Source organism: Haliotis cracherodii, unplaced genomic scaffold (genome assembly GCF_022045235.1).
Source record: "Haliotis cracherodii isolate W230 unplaced genomic scaffold, xgHalCrac1.p SCAF_14, whole genome shotgun sequence".
NCBI lineage: Eukaryota > Metazoa > Mollusca > Gastropoda > Lepetellida > Haliotidae > Haliotis > Haliotis cracherodii.
The window spans coordinates 37,168,784-37,184,391 of NW_027266269.1; the positions used below are offsets into that span (position 1 = coordinate 37,168,784).

General features: G+C 43.7%; 1 protein-coding gene across 8 annotated transcripts in view; it reads left to right on the forward strand.

Annotated features, from left to right (window-relative positions):
* Positions 1-14,849, forward strand: part of LOC139461224 (voltage-gated inwardly rectifying potassium channel KCNH7-like) — a 279,271-nt gene extending 264,422 nt beyond the window's left edge. For all 8 annotated transcript variants that reach the window (XM_071242843.1, XM_071242845.1, XM_071242842.1 and 5 more), the window contains 7 exons: positions 1,165-1,264; positions 3,922-4,074; positions 7,465-7,664; positions 8,023-8,134; positions 8,267-8,434; positions 11,247-11,544; positions 12,441-14,849. In XM_071242843.1, coding sequence (XP_071098944.1) covers positions 1,165-1,264; positions 3,922-4,074; positions 7,465-7,664; positions 8,023-8,134; positions 8,267-8,434; positions 11,247-11,544; positions 12,441-12,636 — 1,227 coding nt within the window. In that variant the 3' untranslated portion in view covers positions 12,637-14,849. The remainder of the gene's footprint in view (positions 1-1,164; positions 1,265-3,921; positions 4,075-7,464; positions 7,665-8,022; positions 8,135-8,266; positions 8,435-11,246; positions 11,545-12,440) is intronic.
* The last annotated feature ends 759 nt before the right edge of the window (positions 14,850-15,608 follow it).

The following is a 15,608-nucleotide window of genomic DNA, read 5'->3' on the forward strand; positions in this document are numbered from 1 at the left end:
TTGAGGGGCGTAGCTATGTTATATTTGTCAGTGTATAACAGCCATGACCACATTTAAGATTGAGGGGCATATATACATTTCAACGAAAAGGAACTTTTCCAAAACATATCCCGAAATCATTTTATGACGAAATACATAATATATTTCTTTACAAATTGATATATTCCTATTAAAATACAGATTTATAAATGGGTTATTAAATGATATGATTTCTTACTATTTCACGAGACTTGGTATTCGACTACCCTTCTAATTGCCCTCTGTGCGTCTTTGTATCATGCTATTTAAAACAGTGTTCTTTTGGCGTTTTAACCTGCTTCAATCGTATCTTGGACGTTTTTCAAGTTGAGAACATTGTCACATGTAGATATTTCCGAAAGATACAGGGAATTTTTGGAGGTATGAATAGAGATGGTGAACGTACATGTAGTGCTTAGCCTTTCTCAGATGTGGTGTCACGTCGTTCCGAGTACAGCGCACAGGTCAAAAATCAGGTGACGTTAAGCAGTGTTGGTAGCGGAGAGTAGTTGGATGGGTGCCCGTATTCCGCAGCTTGATTCCTGAGAGTGTCTAGGGCTTCGGTCCTGGCCAACATTGAAGCACATGTAACACAAGTGGAGTGTCCTTGGGCAGGTGACATTGTTTGTTATATGCCTCTGTTCGTCCAGCAGTGAAGGGGTACCCGGTAGGATAAGTTGGCTAATGTGTCTGTGAACCTTCTAGCGCCTCACAGGCAGCTTGAGTTGTGTACTGCCAAGGGTGATGAGAATGAAAATCGAGAGCACGCTGATCCATTGACCGGGGTAGTTTTAATGTGCGACCCGTGAAGATCCGGGTTAGATTAGATCTTCAGCAACCCATGCTTGTCGTAAACGGCGACTATGCTTGTCGCAAGAGGCGACTAACGGGATCGGGTTGTCAGGCTCGCTGACTTAGTTAATGCATGTCATCGTATCCAAATTGCGTGGGTCGATGCTCATAACATCAATCACTAGATTTTCTGGTCCAGACTCCATTATATACAAATCGCCGTCATGTAACTAGAATATTGAGGAACAACGTTAAACAACGAACTAACAACCAAATGTATGGTGTGTATTATTATTATTATTGTTGTTTGTTGTTGTTGTTGTTGTTATTATTATTATCCATTTATATCGACAGGTGTTGAAGAGTTTCCCTGACTGTCTGCAGGCTGATATTTGTCTTCATCTGAATCGGAACCTACTTAATAATTGTGGCGCATTTAAAGGAGCCAGTCCGGGTAAGCATCACTGCTGTAAGAGCACTTGCATCACCTTGGTATTAGCGGCATACACTATGTGCTGTTTCAGTGTGAGGTACCGGGGACCTTGTGCTGTGCAAGGTTACAAACATAGGGGGCGGGCTGAGTACTATCGATATTCGCCGAGAATACCTCCACACGTACAGACACGATTCTGTAGACACGCACTGTCACTGGCACTTATACATAGTCTTGCGTGTCCTGCGCCTGACGGCGGGGGATTCAAATCTGTAAAAGTAAACTTCTAATTTTAAAGTATTTCGAAAGTACCGTGAAACCACTTTTTGCCCCTCCCCCTGCGCCATGGGTTATGTTGCCATGGTGATCACGGCTTGATTTCCTTGCTGACCCACTCAGACAGTTGGTCATGGAATCTGGTGCAAAAACGAAATTTGACGTTAACATTGCCCAAGACAAGAAATACCATAAAGGTTGTAAGGGCGGGTCAGATTTTAGGGGCGGTGTCAGCTATAGGGGCGGGGACAATTGTAGGGTCAGGGTCAGCGGTTTAAGGGGGGGGGGGGGGGGGGGTCAGTTGTAGGGGCGGGGTCAGTTGTACGGACGGGTCAGTTTTAGGGGCGGGTTAGTTGTTGGGGCGGGGTCAGTTGTAGGGACGGGGTCAGTTGTAGGGGTAGGGTCAGTTGTAGGGGCGGGGTCAGTTTTAGGGGCTAGGACAGTTGTAGGGGCGAGGTCAGCTATAGGGGCGGGGTTAGTTGTAGGGGCGAGGTCAGTTGTAGGGACGGGGTCAGCTGAAGGGACGGGGTCAGCTGTAGGGGCGAGGACAGTTGTAGGGGCGAGGTCAGCTGTAGGGGCGGGGTCAGTTGTAGGCACGGGGTCAGCTGTAGGGGCGGGGTCAGTTGTAGGGGCGGGGTCAGTTGTAGGGGCGGTTGTAGGGGCGGGGACATTTATGTGGGCGGGGCTAACTGTGGGGGCATGCTGGTCTAGAATAACAAGGCCAATATTTTAAGACGCCAAATTCTGTCACCCCCGGATCTGGTTCGTAATAACCTGTGTTTTTTATCCACCTTAGAAATACGGTTTACGACCTCATTATCCGGAAATCCAACCTTCCCAAGTAAATCCATCCATTTACACTTTATCAAATAAGGGGAAACTTTAGAGATGGAGCCAACGGATAAAAACGGTATCCAGTGGGGTCAGAAAACGATAAATATGCAAATATGAAAGGTCAGCTAGTACCACTTTGAGTGCTTACGTTCAAGGCTATGGCCATAGTGTCGGAACTGACCATCGCGATCCAGGCAAATTACTTGATAATTGTTATCATTACTGTAAAATTGCTCAAATATCCGGACATCCGCACTCCGGATCCGGACGGTCATATTTAGTGACCAAATCAGTGAAAATGACACGAAACTGGTTCAGTTATCGGACACTCAACCTGTGCTGCATTGTTTCTGAACGCGTACATCACCTACCCACAGTAACTTATGAAGTGCGAGACATAAACGACAACAGGCAGAGTGATTTCCTGACTTGGAAGAAATCGCATCACGTTTGTGTATTGTGTGTTAGAATTGGGTTAGTCATTCGTCGTATCCAACTTCACCATAATCGGGTGGGCGTGGCCGTTTGGGAGTGGCACACGCCTTCTCTCATCTAAGAGCAGGATCTGAGAGAGAAAGCGGTTCTACTTGATGTGATCGTAACATAACTGTATGACAGTCATCATTATCATCATCGTCATCATCATCATCATCATCATCATCATCATCATCATCCAAAGAACTGGTTGGATCATGTTTACTCTACATCTACATCTTCTCGCTATACGCCCCGATTATGTGTCTAGGTTTGTCAGCACCATACCCGTGCTCGTGGGTTTCGCCGAAGTGGTAAACGTCTGTGACCTTCCCCCCAAATTAAGCTGACACGCCGTGATATAACTGGAATACTGTTAAGAGCGGCGTTAAACCCAACTCACTCCCTTACTCTACTCGCTACATGGCTGAAAAAATGCCAATGCGACGTTAAACTTGACTCACTCTACATCTATATCGGAGCTGTAGGGTAGACACATGGTATTGCTCGTTACACCGACGGCCAGGCCTTGATTCCCCACATGGGCACATTGACGATGTGTGGAGCCCGCTCCGTGTACCCCCACATCCCACCTATATGTCTGGAAGAGGTATGTTAACAGAGGCGTGAAACTGTACTCACTCACCCACTTGAATAAGGCAACGCAGTTCGCCGTGGAGAGTTGTGTCCCTTGTGCGTACCAGAATCCTATGATCATCCCACATTCTCCCTGATTGTGATTCTCGGTTTGTGGGCGTTATACCGTAGGCGGTGGGTTCACCACGCGGAAAATAGAAACATGTAGGACTGACTCACTTCGGGCTTACCGCCCACATAAAGCTGACACGCCGTTATCTGAAAGAAATGAGTAAGTGAGTATGGTTTTACGCCGCTTTTAGCAATATTCCAGCAATATCACGGCCGGGGATACCAGAAATGGGCTTCACATATTGTACCCATGATGGGAATCGAACCCGGGTCTTCGGCGTGACGAGCGAACGCTTTAACCAAGAGGCTACCCGACCGCCCCTGAAAGAAATGTGTTCAACCCAACTCACTTACTATTTTTCCTAAACACACTTTGTTTGTTTCAGGTTGTTTGCGAGCTCTCTCCAGAAAATTCAAAACTACGCATGCGCCACCGGGAGACACATTACTACATCCGGGTGCTATCATGACAGCCATCTACTTTATAGCACGTGGTTCTATAGAAATCCTCAAAGATGATACGGTCATGGCTATACTAGGTAAGCAAGAAATTGTTTTTGTATTATTTTCCTCTTTTAAACAAATCTAATTCTATCTTATATATTTTTTTGGATATTCAGTTTAAATATATTTTTGTAATTTTATAGGAATTAGTCACTGATATGTTTTCACAAATATATTAATGAACAAGCAACACAATATTGTTTATTGATGGGTTGAGTGACAAACGAAGAAATCGTCTCCGGTACGGCGCTGGCTGTAGTTATACGTGTCCGCCATTGCAAGAGTCTGCATTCAAGAGGTTTTACATACTTCAGTGATTTAATCCATGTGATGCCCCGGCCCCAAACCGTTATTCGATGTCGCGGTTCGACTGTTGTTTTTTTTTAAATTGTATGTCCCGGTCCGACACAGCTGTTCATCAAGCACATTTATCAGAATGGCACAATCATGAGATTTGATTGGTCCGGGTGATCTTGATCAAATGCTGTGTATCCCGCTTCAGAAGGAAATAAATTTCACAGCGAGAGAATACCCCGCCACGAACAAGACAGGTTGTACATGGGTTTCTGAGAGGCAGAATATATCCCTTATAGCCCGCTTCGAAGCAAAACGCTTTTTTCCGCATGAAAGTCACACGGCATAGTACAAGTTAACCTCAACTCAATCGCTCAGGTGTTTTCTAACTGAGTATCAATTTTGAATTTGTTTTAATTCTTTTACAATGTCATATTAAAACATGTCGGTAAGATAAATTCGTTGTGTCAGTATCACTCGGGGTACATGGAGTTTTATGCTTTCCTCGTTAGGTTTTCCTCCTGCTTGTGGTAATAAACCGACCGCGGGACGTATGACAACACATGTGCCCCGAGTGATACTTCCTAGTGTATATCAGTTAATGACAACGACAACAGCAGTTTGATTAAGCTAATGCAGCCTTTTCGTATTTAGGGCATAGATGAAAAAGATATATTATAACTCTGCAGAATCTAAGTCAATGCACGTGTAGCGGTATTGAAAATAACATTAGCTGTACAACACAGTATCAGTGTTAACACCGGCAAATAGGTGTGAATGTTGACAATACTATGACAATTATGTTTTTGTATTTAATATAACAAATAACATCAGATCTTGACATTAAAGTCTACCAAGAGGTGAGTTGTTTGACGATTATTATTATACAAAAATACACATATTGGAAGTAATTTGATTTTCGTATCAAGTAGAGCTTTCAAAACAAAGAATTACGGGCGTATTTGTTAGTAAAACACAAGCTCTTACTAATGAAGAGCAAAAAATCAAAAACAATACTAAACAAATATAAAAAAGAGAGTAAAACAAAACAAAACTGTTTGATTGGCGAGTAAATAAGAAAACATTCAACCTTAGGGCATAACAACTTCTGTTGGTTTTTGGGATCCAGGGACGTATCGATGTTGATTCTTGTGTGAACTCTATATCGAAACGTCGCTAAACGCAACAACAAACCAGAAGTTGTTGTCGATAAAGTTGAATTTTCTCGTAAAAACAAAAATAAAAATAAATAATAAAAAAAACTAGAAAAAAACAACTAAACTAATTCACTACCGGCCAAAAGAGAAAACCAAATGATGAAATCATCTGCCAACTCTTCACTCAATAGTATAAGCGTGGTTGTCCGCTTTGCGGCAGAACCGTGTTACAGTTTAATAGTAGATAAGTCTGAGACAGACCGGCACTGCATGCGATTTGATGTTCGTCTCCCATTCGGCACTCCAGAAAACCGCTTTGTCTGTCATCCAGATCTGTGCTTTACAACGTGTCTAAATCTGAACCGAAATAAATACGTTTTTTCAATGAAAGTACAGATTTAACGTAGCATTGTGATTAGCCCCCTGTGCAACAGAGTGTGACGTTTACTTGCCTGTTTACCGCTAAATGTTCCTTCTGGGAATTGCCAAATATAAATGCATCGCATAAAGAATGACTTTGCCTCGATAACCTCCCTACTAGTGCCCTAACTTGACTTATACGAACGTTTTATGAATTTCATTTGTTCGTTCAAATTTGATAAGTACTCAGGCGAAGTCGGCGTATCATGTTCTGGGTATATTCGGCGACCTCCAAAGACATTACGAAAACAGCGTTAGTAGCTTCAGTTTGAAATTAACACTTAGTATTTGTTGGTTGGCCATGTGACCAGGACAGGTGACCAGGACAGATCCCAATCTGTACACTTGGTTAGGGTCGGATGTCTGTCGATGTTCGCCTGGCTGATTACGTTAAGCCTCGGCTCGCGCAGCGCACCCTAATAGCCATGGTGATTTTATGGACGCATCAAACAATTGCGAAACTAAACGAAGCGTTTCTGCAGCCGTGTTCAAATCTGAAGATTTAAGTCTGTTAGTTGGTTGTTTTATTAAACAACACATTAGATTATTATTTACAAAGCTGTTTCTTACTATATACATGCAAATCTTCATGTATTTTCCTGTAAAAAAGACTTAAAGTGAATTTGACCTTTTTTTAAAACATGTTTTGCAGTGTAACCAAAACGTTTCTTATCTATCATATTTAGCTGACTACGAAATTTTAGATGTATACCAATAAAATACGGACCACCCGTTTTTTTAAATTATAGTTACTCTGTCATTGTATAAAAAAATCGGGTGGTCCTTGACCGTAGCGTAGTATATTTTGGGGGATGAGGTAGTCCAGTGGATAAGGCCTAGGTTCCAGACGTTGAAAGTGGGTGGTCAATTCTTACATGGTTGCAAAGTATAACATCAATTCTCTGTGCCCCCGCTGTGGTACTACAAGTCGTGTTAAGCCTGATTCACTCTCGGCGGGCGGTGGGGTACCCTAGTCATTAAAGCGTTCGTTCGTCACGCCGAATACCTGGGCTCGATTCCCCATATGGGTACGATGTGTGAAGCCCATTTCTGGTGTCCCCCGCCGTGATATTGCTGGAATATTGGTAAAAGCGGCGTAAACCCATACTCACTCACTCGCTCACTCATCTATCTGTGTTCGCTGTAAATGACTTTCTATGGGGCGATGTTCTTTTTGTCATATCTTATGTTTACAAGACAAACGCATATACTGATTCATCTAAACCATGTATACAGCCCAATGCTACTATTCTTAATTGATGGACCAGTGGTCGTCGTCTCAGGTGCCGCAATTCACTGTGCAGAGTTGCGTCCCTTGAGCACGCCAGAAACCTAAGATCATGAGTCCGAATCCCGATTCGCCCTGATCATGTTCCTAGGTTTGTCAGCATCACACCCGTCGCAGTGCGTGTCACTGAAGCGGCAGTCATCCAAACCCGCATCTGAGCGTGTTTCTCCCACATCAAGCTGACAGGTCGTGATATAAATGGAATACTGTTCAAAGGGGCGTTAAACCCCATTCACTAACCTATTGTTTTAATCCTTTTCGTGTAGGCAAGGATGATATATTCGGCGAGGATATTAAAGACCCGGATAAGATGACGATAGGCAAAACCATGTACTGTGTCCGGGCGCTGTCGTACTGCGACATCAACAAGATCGAGCTGGCCGACCTCAAGGAGGTGCTGTACACGTACCCGGAGTTTGCGGACACGTTCCTGCTGAAGTTCCAAGTGACCTTTAATCTTCGAAAGGTGAGCCAAACCATTGTTTCCGTAATTCGAGTTGGTTGTGTGTTGGATACAAAGAGATTCAAGAGAGCAAGGATGACTCTCCGGAACGAGCCGAAGGGAACCGGAAGGCGCCGAATCACAACGTTGTTCAACACCGCTTGTGCACCTTACGATACACCTGTGTATGAGGCTAAAGGTTAAATGTTGACTTACCACGCCGATTTTTTTTGTTGATTTTGCTGGAATATTGCGAAAAACGGCGTAAAAATTGCTTACACTCACAGCGCAAAATACACTCACGACCAGAGTGCGAGAATATTTAATATTCATCTTTGAGATTCGGTTGATCTCACGACAATACATGTCTTTATGATTCCAGGGAACGCTACTGCAACGGAAGGTTAAAAATAAAATGGAGGATGAGACGCTGAAATTTATACGACAGCGGCGTCCACGACTTCAGTGTAAGCGCCGGAACACGGAGATCGAAGGTGAGATGATGTCTCGATGCTATATATGTTTACCTCACTTCTTGCCTCTGAACAAAACTGAAGGTCCCTTGCCACAGTGACCTTTGCTGACTCACTGGCGGTGTTTCTAATACCCCGTATCATCCTCCACAGGGCGCGCTGGTCTGAGACAGCGCCGAGTGGGCAGTTTGGACGCGCGCAGGACAAGCCGTGACATCATCGACCTGTCTGCTAGCGAGGATGAGGGCGTGGGGATCTTGGAACTGTCGACAGAGGGCGCCACCGAGGAGGTGACGGAGGAAGACTTTAACAAGAAGAAGGGTAAGCTGTCACAGCTGAATTCACGCTGCCACACAGAGACAGTAATCCAAACTGTCACAACGACACTCATCCCTGCACACTAATCCATACTGCCACACGGAGACACTAATCTATAGTGTCACACGGAGGCACTAATCCATACTCCCACAACGACACTCATCCCTACACGCTAATCCATACTGCCACACGGAGACACTAATCCATACTCCCACAACGACACTCATCCCTACACGCTTATCCATACTGTCACACGGAGGCACTAATCCATACTCCCACAACGACACTCATCCATACTGCAACACGGAGACACTAATCCATACTGTCACACGAAGACACTAATCCATACTCCCACAACGACACTCATCCCTACACACTAATCCTTACCCACTCTCAACTCATCCCTACACGCTAATCCGTACCCACTCTCCGCTCATCCCTACACACTAATCCTTACCCACTCTCCACTACACACTAATCCTTACCCTCTCTCCCACTCATCCCTACACACTAATCCTAACCGAATCTCCACTCATCCCTACACACTAATCCTTACCGACTCTCCACTCATCCCTACACACTAATCCTTATCCAATCTCCACTCGTCAATACACACTAATCCTTACCCACTCTCCAATTCATCCCTGCACACTAATCCTTACCCACTCTCCCACTCATCCCTACACACTAATCCTTACCCACTCTCCACTCATCCCTACACACTAATGTTTACCTGCTCTCTTCCAAACGCCGCACCTGCACAGTAAAACATTTACTTCATTAATAAATCACCAAACCACATTACTCCTCGCCCTTACCCACACTACAATATCTCGTGTTGTGTATGTTTGTACTGCGGCCTGTGTTGCACCGTGAAGATGGCGTTGTGTATTTTTGTACTGCGCCCTATGTTGTACCATGAAGATGGTGTTGTGTATTTTGGTACTGCGCCCTAGGTTTCACCGTGAAGGTGGTGTTGTGTATTTTTGTACGGTGCCCTATTTTGCACCATGAAGATGGTGTTGTGTATTTTTGTACGGCGCCCTATTTTGCACCGTGAAGATGGTGTTGTGTATTTTTGTACTGCGCCCTAGGTTGCACCGTGAAGATGGTGTTGTGTATTTTTGTACTGCGCCCTATGTTGTACCGTGAAGATGGTGTTGTGTATTTTTGTACGGCGCCCTATGTTGCACCGTGAAGATGGTGTTGTGTATTTTTGTACGCGCCCTATGTTGCACCGTGAAGATGGTGTTGTGTATTTTTGTACTGCGCCCTATGTTGCACCGTGAAGATGGTGTTGTGTATTTTTGTACTGCGCCCTAGGTTTCACCGTGAAGATGGTGTTGTGTATTTTTGTACTGCGCCCTCTGTCTCACCGTGAAGATAGTGTTGTGTATTTTTGTACTGCTCCCTATGTTGCACCGTGAAGATGGTGTTGTGTATTTTTGTACTGCTCCCTAGGTTGCACCGTGAAGATGGTGTTGTGTATTTTTATACTGCGCCCTAGGTTGCAACGTGAAGATGGTGTTGTGTATTTTTGTACGGCGCCCTAGGTTGCACCGTGAAGATAGTGTTGTGTATTTTTATACTGCGCCCTATTTTGCACCGTGAAGATGGTGTTGTGTATTTTTGTACGGCGCCCTAGGTGGCACCGTGAAAATGGTGTTGTGTATTTTTGTACTGCGCCCTCTGTCTCACCGTGAAGATAGTGTTGTGTATTTTTGTACTGCTCCCTACGTGCACCGTGAAGATGGTGTTGTGTATTTTTATACTGCGCCCTATGATGCACCGTGAAGATAGTGTTGTGTATTTTTGTACTGCGCCCTATGTTGCACCGTGAAGATAGTGTTGTGTATTTTTATACTGCGCCCTATGTTGCACCGTGAAGATAGTGTTGTGTATTTTTGTACGCGCCCTATGTTGCACCATGAAGATGGTGATATGTATTTTTGTACGTGCCCTATGTTGCACCGTGAAGATGGTGTTGTGTATTTTTGTACGGCTCCCTATTTGGCACCGTGAAGATGGTGTTGTGTATTTTTGTACTGCGCCCTATGTTGTACCGTGAAGATGGTGTTGTGTATTTTTGTACTGCGCCCTATGTTGCACCGTGAAGATGGTGTTGTGTATTTTTGTACGGCTCCCTATGTTGCACCGTGAAGATGGTGTTATGTCACAACGAGGAGTTGCTGTTCAGGGAGTCGAGGTGGAGAGGTAGCTTAGTGGTTGGGGCGTTCGCTTACTTACTAAAGGTCCGGGTTCGAATCCATGGCTATTTCTGCTGTTGCTGAGGAATTGCTGTACTATTAAGAAAGCCATATTGCAGTGAGTGTTAGGAACAAACATACTACTACAACTACTACCACCACCACCACCACTACAACAACCACTATCACTACAACAACCTCTATCACTACAACAACCTCTATCACTACTACAACAACTACTACCAATATTACTTCTAGAACTAACACTACTACTAATACTAATACTACCACAGCCACTATTACTAACACTAGTACTACCACGTCTACCACCACCACTACTACTACTATGACTACTACTACCACCACTACTACTTCTATGACTACTACTACCACCACTACTACTCTTACCTCGACTATAATGCACATGAATCATCATGTTTGACTTTTATATTTTGGCTTCTATGTCCTTTCACAAGAGCATAAATAAATGACGTGTAGGGGAGAAATGCAGGGTTCACGACAACCATTTCGGCTGTATTCATACATTAGACAAGTTGATTTATTCCGATACATCACGTGACTGTTCAAACCTTTTTTCCCTGTTTCAGATGAAGTCCAGCAGACTCGGAAAGGGAAGAAAGAGAAGTCACAGTCCGCGCGTGACGGAAGTCAAACTAAAAAACAAACACTTCCGGTCCGAAAAGATCCGACTTCTGAAAGTTTGACTGGCCACGCAGGGTTATCTCCCATTGCTTCAAGCGGCACCACGTACACACCGAAGTCCAGCTCGAGCACAGGGCAGATATGGAAGCTGCAGAACATTGAATATGAAATAAAGCAATACCCTGAAAAAGGAAGTATACACTCGTTAGCCGACATTGATAGCAGGCTGGAGAACCTTTATGAGTGAGTATCTCGCAGCATTTACATCCCGTTAAGTCGTATTTTAGTCCCGTTATGTTTCACTCCTAGTGATGTGCCGTTTTGTCTAAGCCGTTCTGGAGTCCCGTAGTGTCTAACCCGTAGTGTGCTGTTATGTCTGTCCAGTATTAACTCGTACTATAGTGCCGTTATGACTTAGTCACATAGGTGTCCCGTCCCGTATAATCAGCAGTGGTATCTATCCTGTTAAAACTCCTACTGAAGTCCCGTTATGTTCATGACGTGGTGGTGTGCCGTTATGACTTACTCACATAGGTGTCCCGTGTAATCAGCAGTGGTATCTAACCTGCACAAACTCCTACTGAAGTCCCGTTATGTTCATGACGTGGTGGTGTGCCGTTATGACTTAGTCACATAGGTGTCCCGTGTTATCAGCAGTGGTGTCTAACCTGCACAAACTCCTATTGAAGTCCCGTTATGTCCAAGACGTGGTGGTGTGCCGTTATGTCTTAGCCGTACTGGAGTCCCGTTATGTTCAAGAGAAAGAACTAGCAGATTCTGTCGGCAGTTATTTAAAACTTATTACAAAATCCATGCTTGGAGCGAGACATGCAAAGGTATAATGTCAATAAAAAAAAGGCAAACAGTGGTTAATATAATGCGTACTGGAAATGGTCAATAAAATTGAAAACTGGTTTTGGTGAAGCTATTTGTTATTTTGATTCAAGCCTGCATTACGCTGAATGAGATTAAATCTGTAAACAGTAAACTTATTTCATTGAACGTCAGAGATTCCTTTGACAAAAATAAGTAAGAAGTATCAACGTGTCAGGCATAAAACATCCACGTTAGTTTTATACGTTTATAACATTATCCATTGTCGGGAACGGCGTTATCACATACATGTTTTTCTTTTACAGCCGTATGCACAACTTTGAAAACGAACTGTACACCACTGTTGACGCCATCCTAGAAATACTCGGCCATAAACCCAAAGTAACACGTGATCAAATTGATTCATGCGCATCGCCTACTTCCGGTAAAGACAAGTCTGTGCGTCCTAAGGGAGTAAAGATCATTCACTCCCCAAGCGATGGAGAGAAGAAGACGGGTTGAGAGTAGATCGTGTTTTCAAGTGTTCAAAATCCCAGAAACGAAAAACACGAGAACAAGGAACATGTTCTGGAAAGTGCGCACGAGGAACCTGAAAAGTACAGCTCGATGGGCGCCGCCATTTTAAGATGACGTCACGACCCTGTTGAGAGCTAACGAGCGTCTGTCCAGGAAGGTGTCATGTCTGCTAGTGGTATTAGATGCACCAATATGTTACGGACAGAACTTCACACACTGCTTGACGAGCCGTCTCGCTAACTCACCGACAGCGCCATGCTATGATATTGCTTCCATTGATTGCCGCGGGATGATCGAATATGTCAAAGTTTGTGTGAAAAGCTGATAACATTTTGTGAATATGCGTGCATTATAACGTTATTATTTGATTGGAATGTACAAGGGAGAAAGTTCTATGGATATACAACTTCGTTATTACAATGAATGCGATATAACAGCGTTAGTATGTACAGCCAAACGTCGCAGTCTTGTAATACAGACGCTGCTTACCCATAGAACTATCTTCCTGGTTCTTCATACCATCTTCTAAATGCCACTTAAAATAGTCTTGGAATACTGATACCAATGTAATGTGTATATTTCCTTGTCCGGCGCGGTGTCAACGCTTTGCAATCCGCTGTAGAAGAATCGTATTCGTTGCCTGTGTAGAAACAACGTTGGGAAATAGAATGGTATCGCAGGAAACGTCTCTGTTGTTAAAGTCGTAATCACGTTCTTTTTGCCTTGGGGATACCGTTAGAATCGTGTCTCTCGCACCTATGCTGGTCGCCAGAGGCAACTTAATGGATGGGCTGGTCAGACACGCTGACTTGGTGGGGTACGTGGGGACTACTTGTATCAACCAGGGAGTTCTCATATCCAGCCTCGACCATTTACAGCCTGCCGTCATAAAGCTGGAATATTACTGAGCGCGGTCTTAAACAAACAAAATTAGTATTACATTCTTAACTCGACATTTAAATTTTTCTCCCTGTTCACGTATGTAGGATGACCCTGGAATATGGCGACTTTAATAACCATGTTCTCAGCTAACCAGATTAATGTACAATGTTACGGTTAGTGGCGCATTGTTACGTATAGTGTGTAGTGTTAGGTTACGTGTGAACGGTATTCGTTGTGTTCGAAGTCCATAGATAATTTAATATTGACTCTAGGACGTCATTCGAACATGTTTATGCTTGTGTGCGTATGCATGTGCGTGCGCGTGCGCGCAGCAGAAAGAAATGTCAGATACAGATGTATGAAGATGCTTGGTTGGCGTCACGTAGCAATGTTACATAACCATGTTTTGACAGGACGAAGCCCAGTTTGTGTAAACCTCAACTTACACTACTGTTCAAAAGAAACGTTCCCATGTTCGCGTCCTTGACGTTCAGAATTCAAACATATGTAAATGATATCATATAGTGAATTAGACTGTCGGCACAGTAATCATTTAAATAACAATTAAAACCAATCTTTTCGAAATTGATATTAATTAATTAATTAATTAATTAATTAATTAATTAATTAATTAATTAATTAATTAATATATTTATTTATTTATATGTACTCACAAGAGGATGACAGTTCCGACATGGAACATATCACATTCATGTTACTAGAGCGGCGATGGGTCAGACTGGTAGGTAAAGTGATCGCTCGTCCATCCCGAAAACCGGATTCGATTCCTCACACGGGTACAATGTTGGAATATTGCCCCTAAGGCGGCGTAAAATAATACTCACTCACTCACTCTTACGCTTACTCACTCATTGCGCGTGTTTCATAAAGGTCCGGTTTGGCATCTGTGTGAAGTTTAGGGCAGTGCAACTATTAGAACCCTCTATCCTTGAACCTTCGACGTTGGATATTTCCTCAATTATATATCTGTATATCTGACTGGGACAGCAAATAACGGTACATGCAGAGACAGCGACTTTTAGTCGTATGTCGTTTTGGAAAGAGGTGTGGTAAGTCTACAAGAACGGAAATGTATATCCATGTAATATTTTTATAAACCTCCAATAATATTGTGCCACATAGAGTCTTATTACTGGTCCTAGGTTCTTAATTTTAGATTTATAATTAACAGTCGGCTTGTCGAAACGAAATATCCTATGTTACTGTTCAATTTTGAGTTAACCTGTTTTTTCTAATCGAACGCACCACGAGTGGCAATGTAAGGCAATAAACATCGAAAGCTAACCTGTGATAGAGTTACGTTGCAATAAATATTTGTATCTTGTGTTTGGTGTTCGGTTTTATTTGGGATCAGTGTCCGGTTGTCGGGCAAAATGTTGTTAAAGTGACGACATGGTTGCCAAAGAGTCGCCTCCACCGCACGAGGTGAGGTGAGGTGAAATGGGGTTTAACGTAGTGTCCAAGACCAATGCACGTATATAGCGACGTGCATGTAAGTATGTGTGTGTGTGTGTGTGTGTGTGTGTGGCTGCTTGTACTAGTCCGGAGTGATGCCGATTTATAGTGCTAGCACACTGAGATACCATGCCGCAGTTTAACCTTTCACCGTCTTTTGGTATGACGCGGCAGGGGATCGAACCCCGGACCTTCGCTCTCCGGGCGGACGCTCTACCACTTGACCATAGAGGCCCACCGCACGAGGAAGGGCGGTCATCTTGGAAGGCGGAAGTCTTTCCATCCAAGGAAAACTGGGAACTGGGAACTTGATTCAATTTGACAGTTGTCAATTACTTTATTCAAATATATATAACTTGTCAGTGCCAGATACTAACTAAGTCCAGCTCTGTACTGTGTGTGGTCCCTGTGGAGATCAGCGTTTGTCGTTAGAGGCGACTAACGGGATCGGGTGGTCAGGCTCGCTGACTTAGTAGATGATCCGGTGTAGAATTAGTCTTCAGCAACCCATGTTTGTCGTAAAAGACGAATATGCTTGTCGTAAAAGGCGACTAACGGGATCGGGTGGTCAGGGTCGCTGACTTGGTTGATGCATGTCA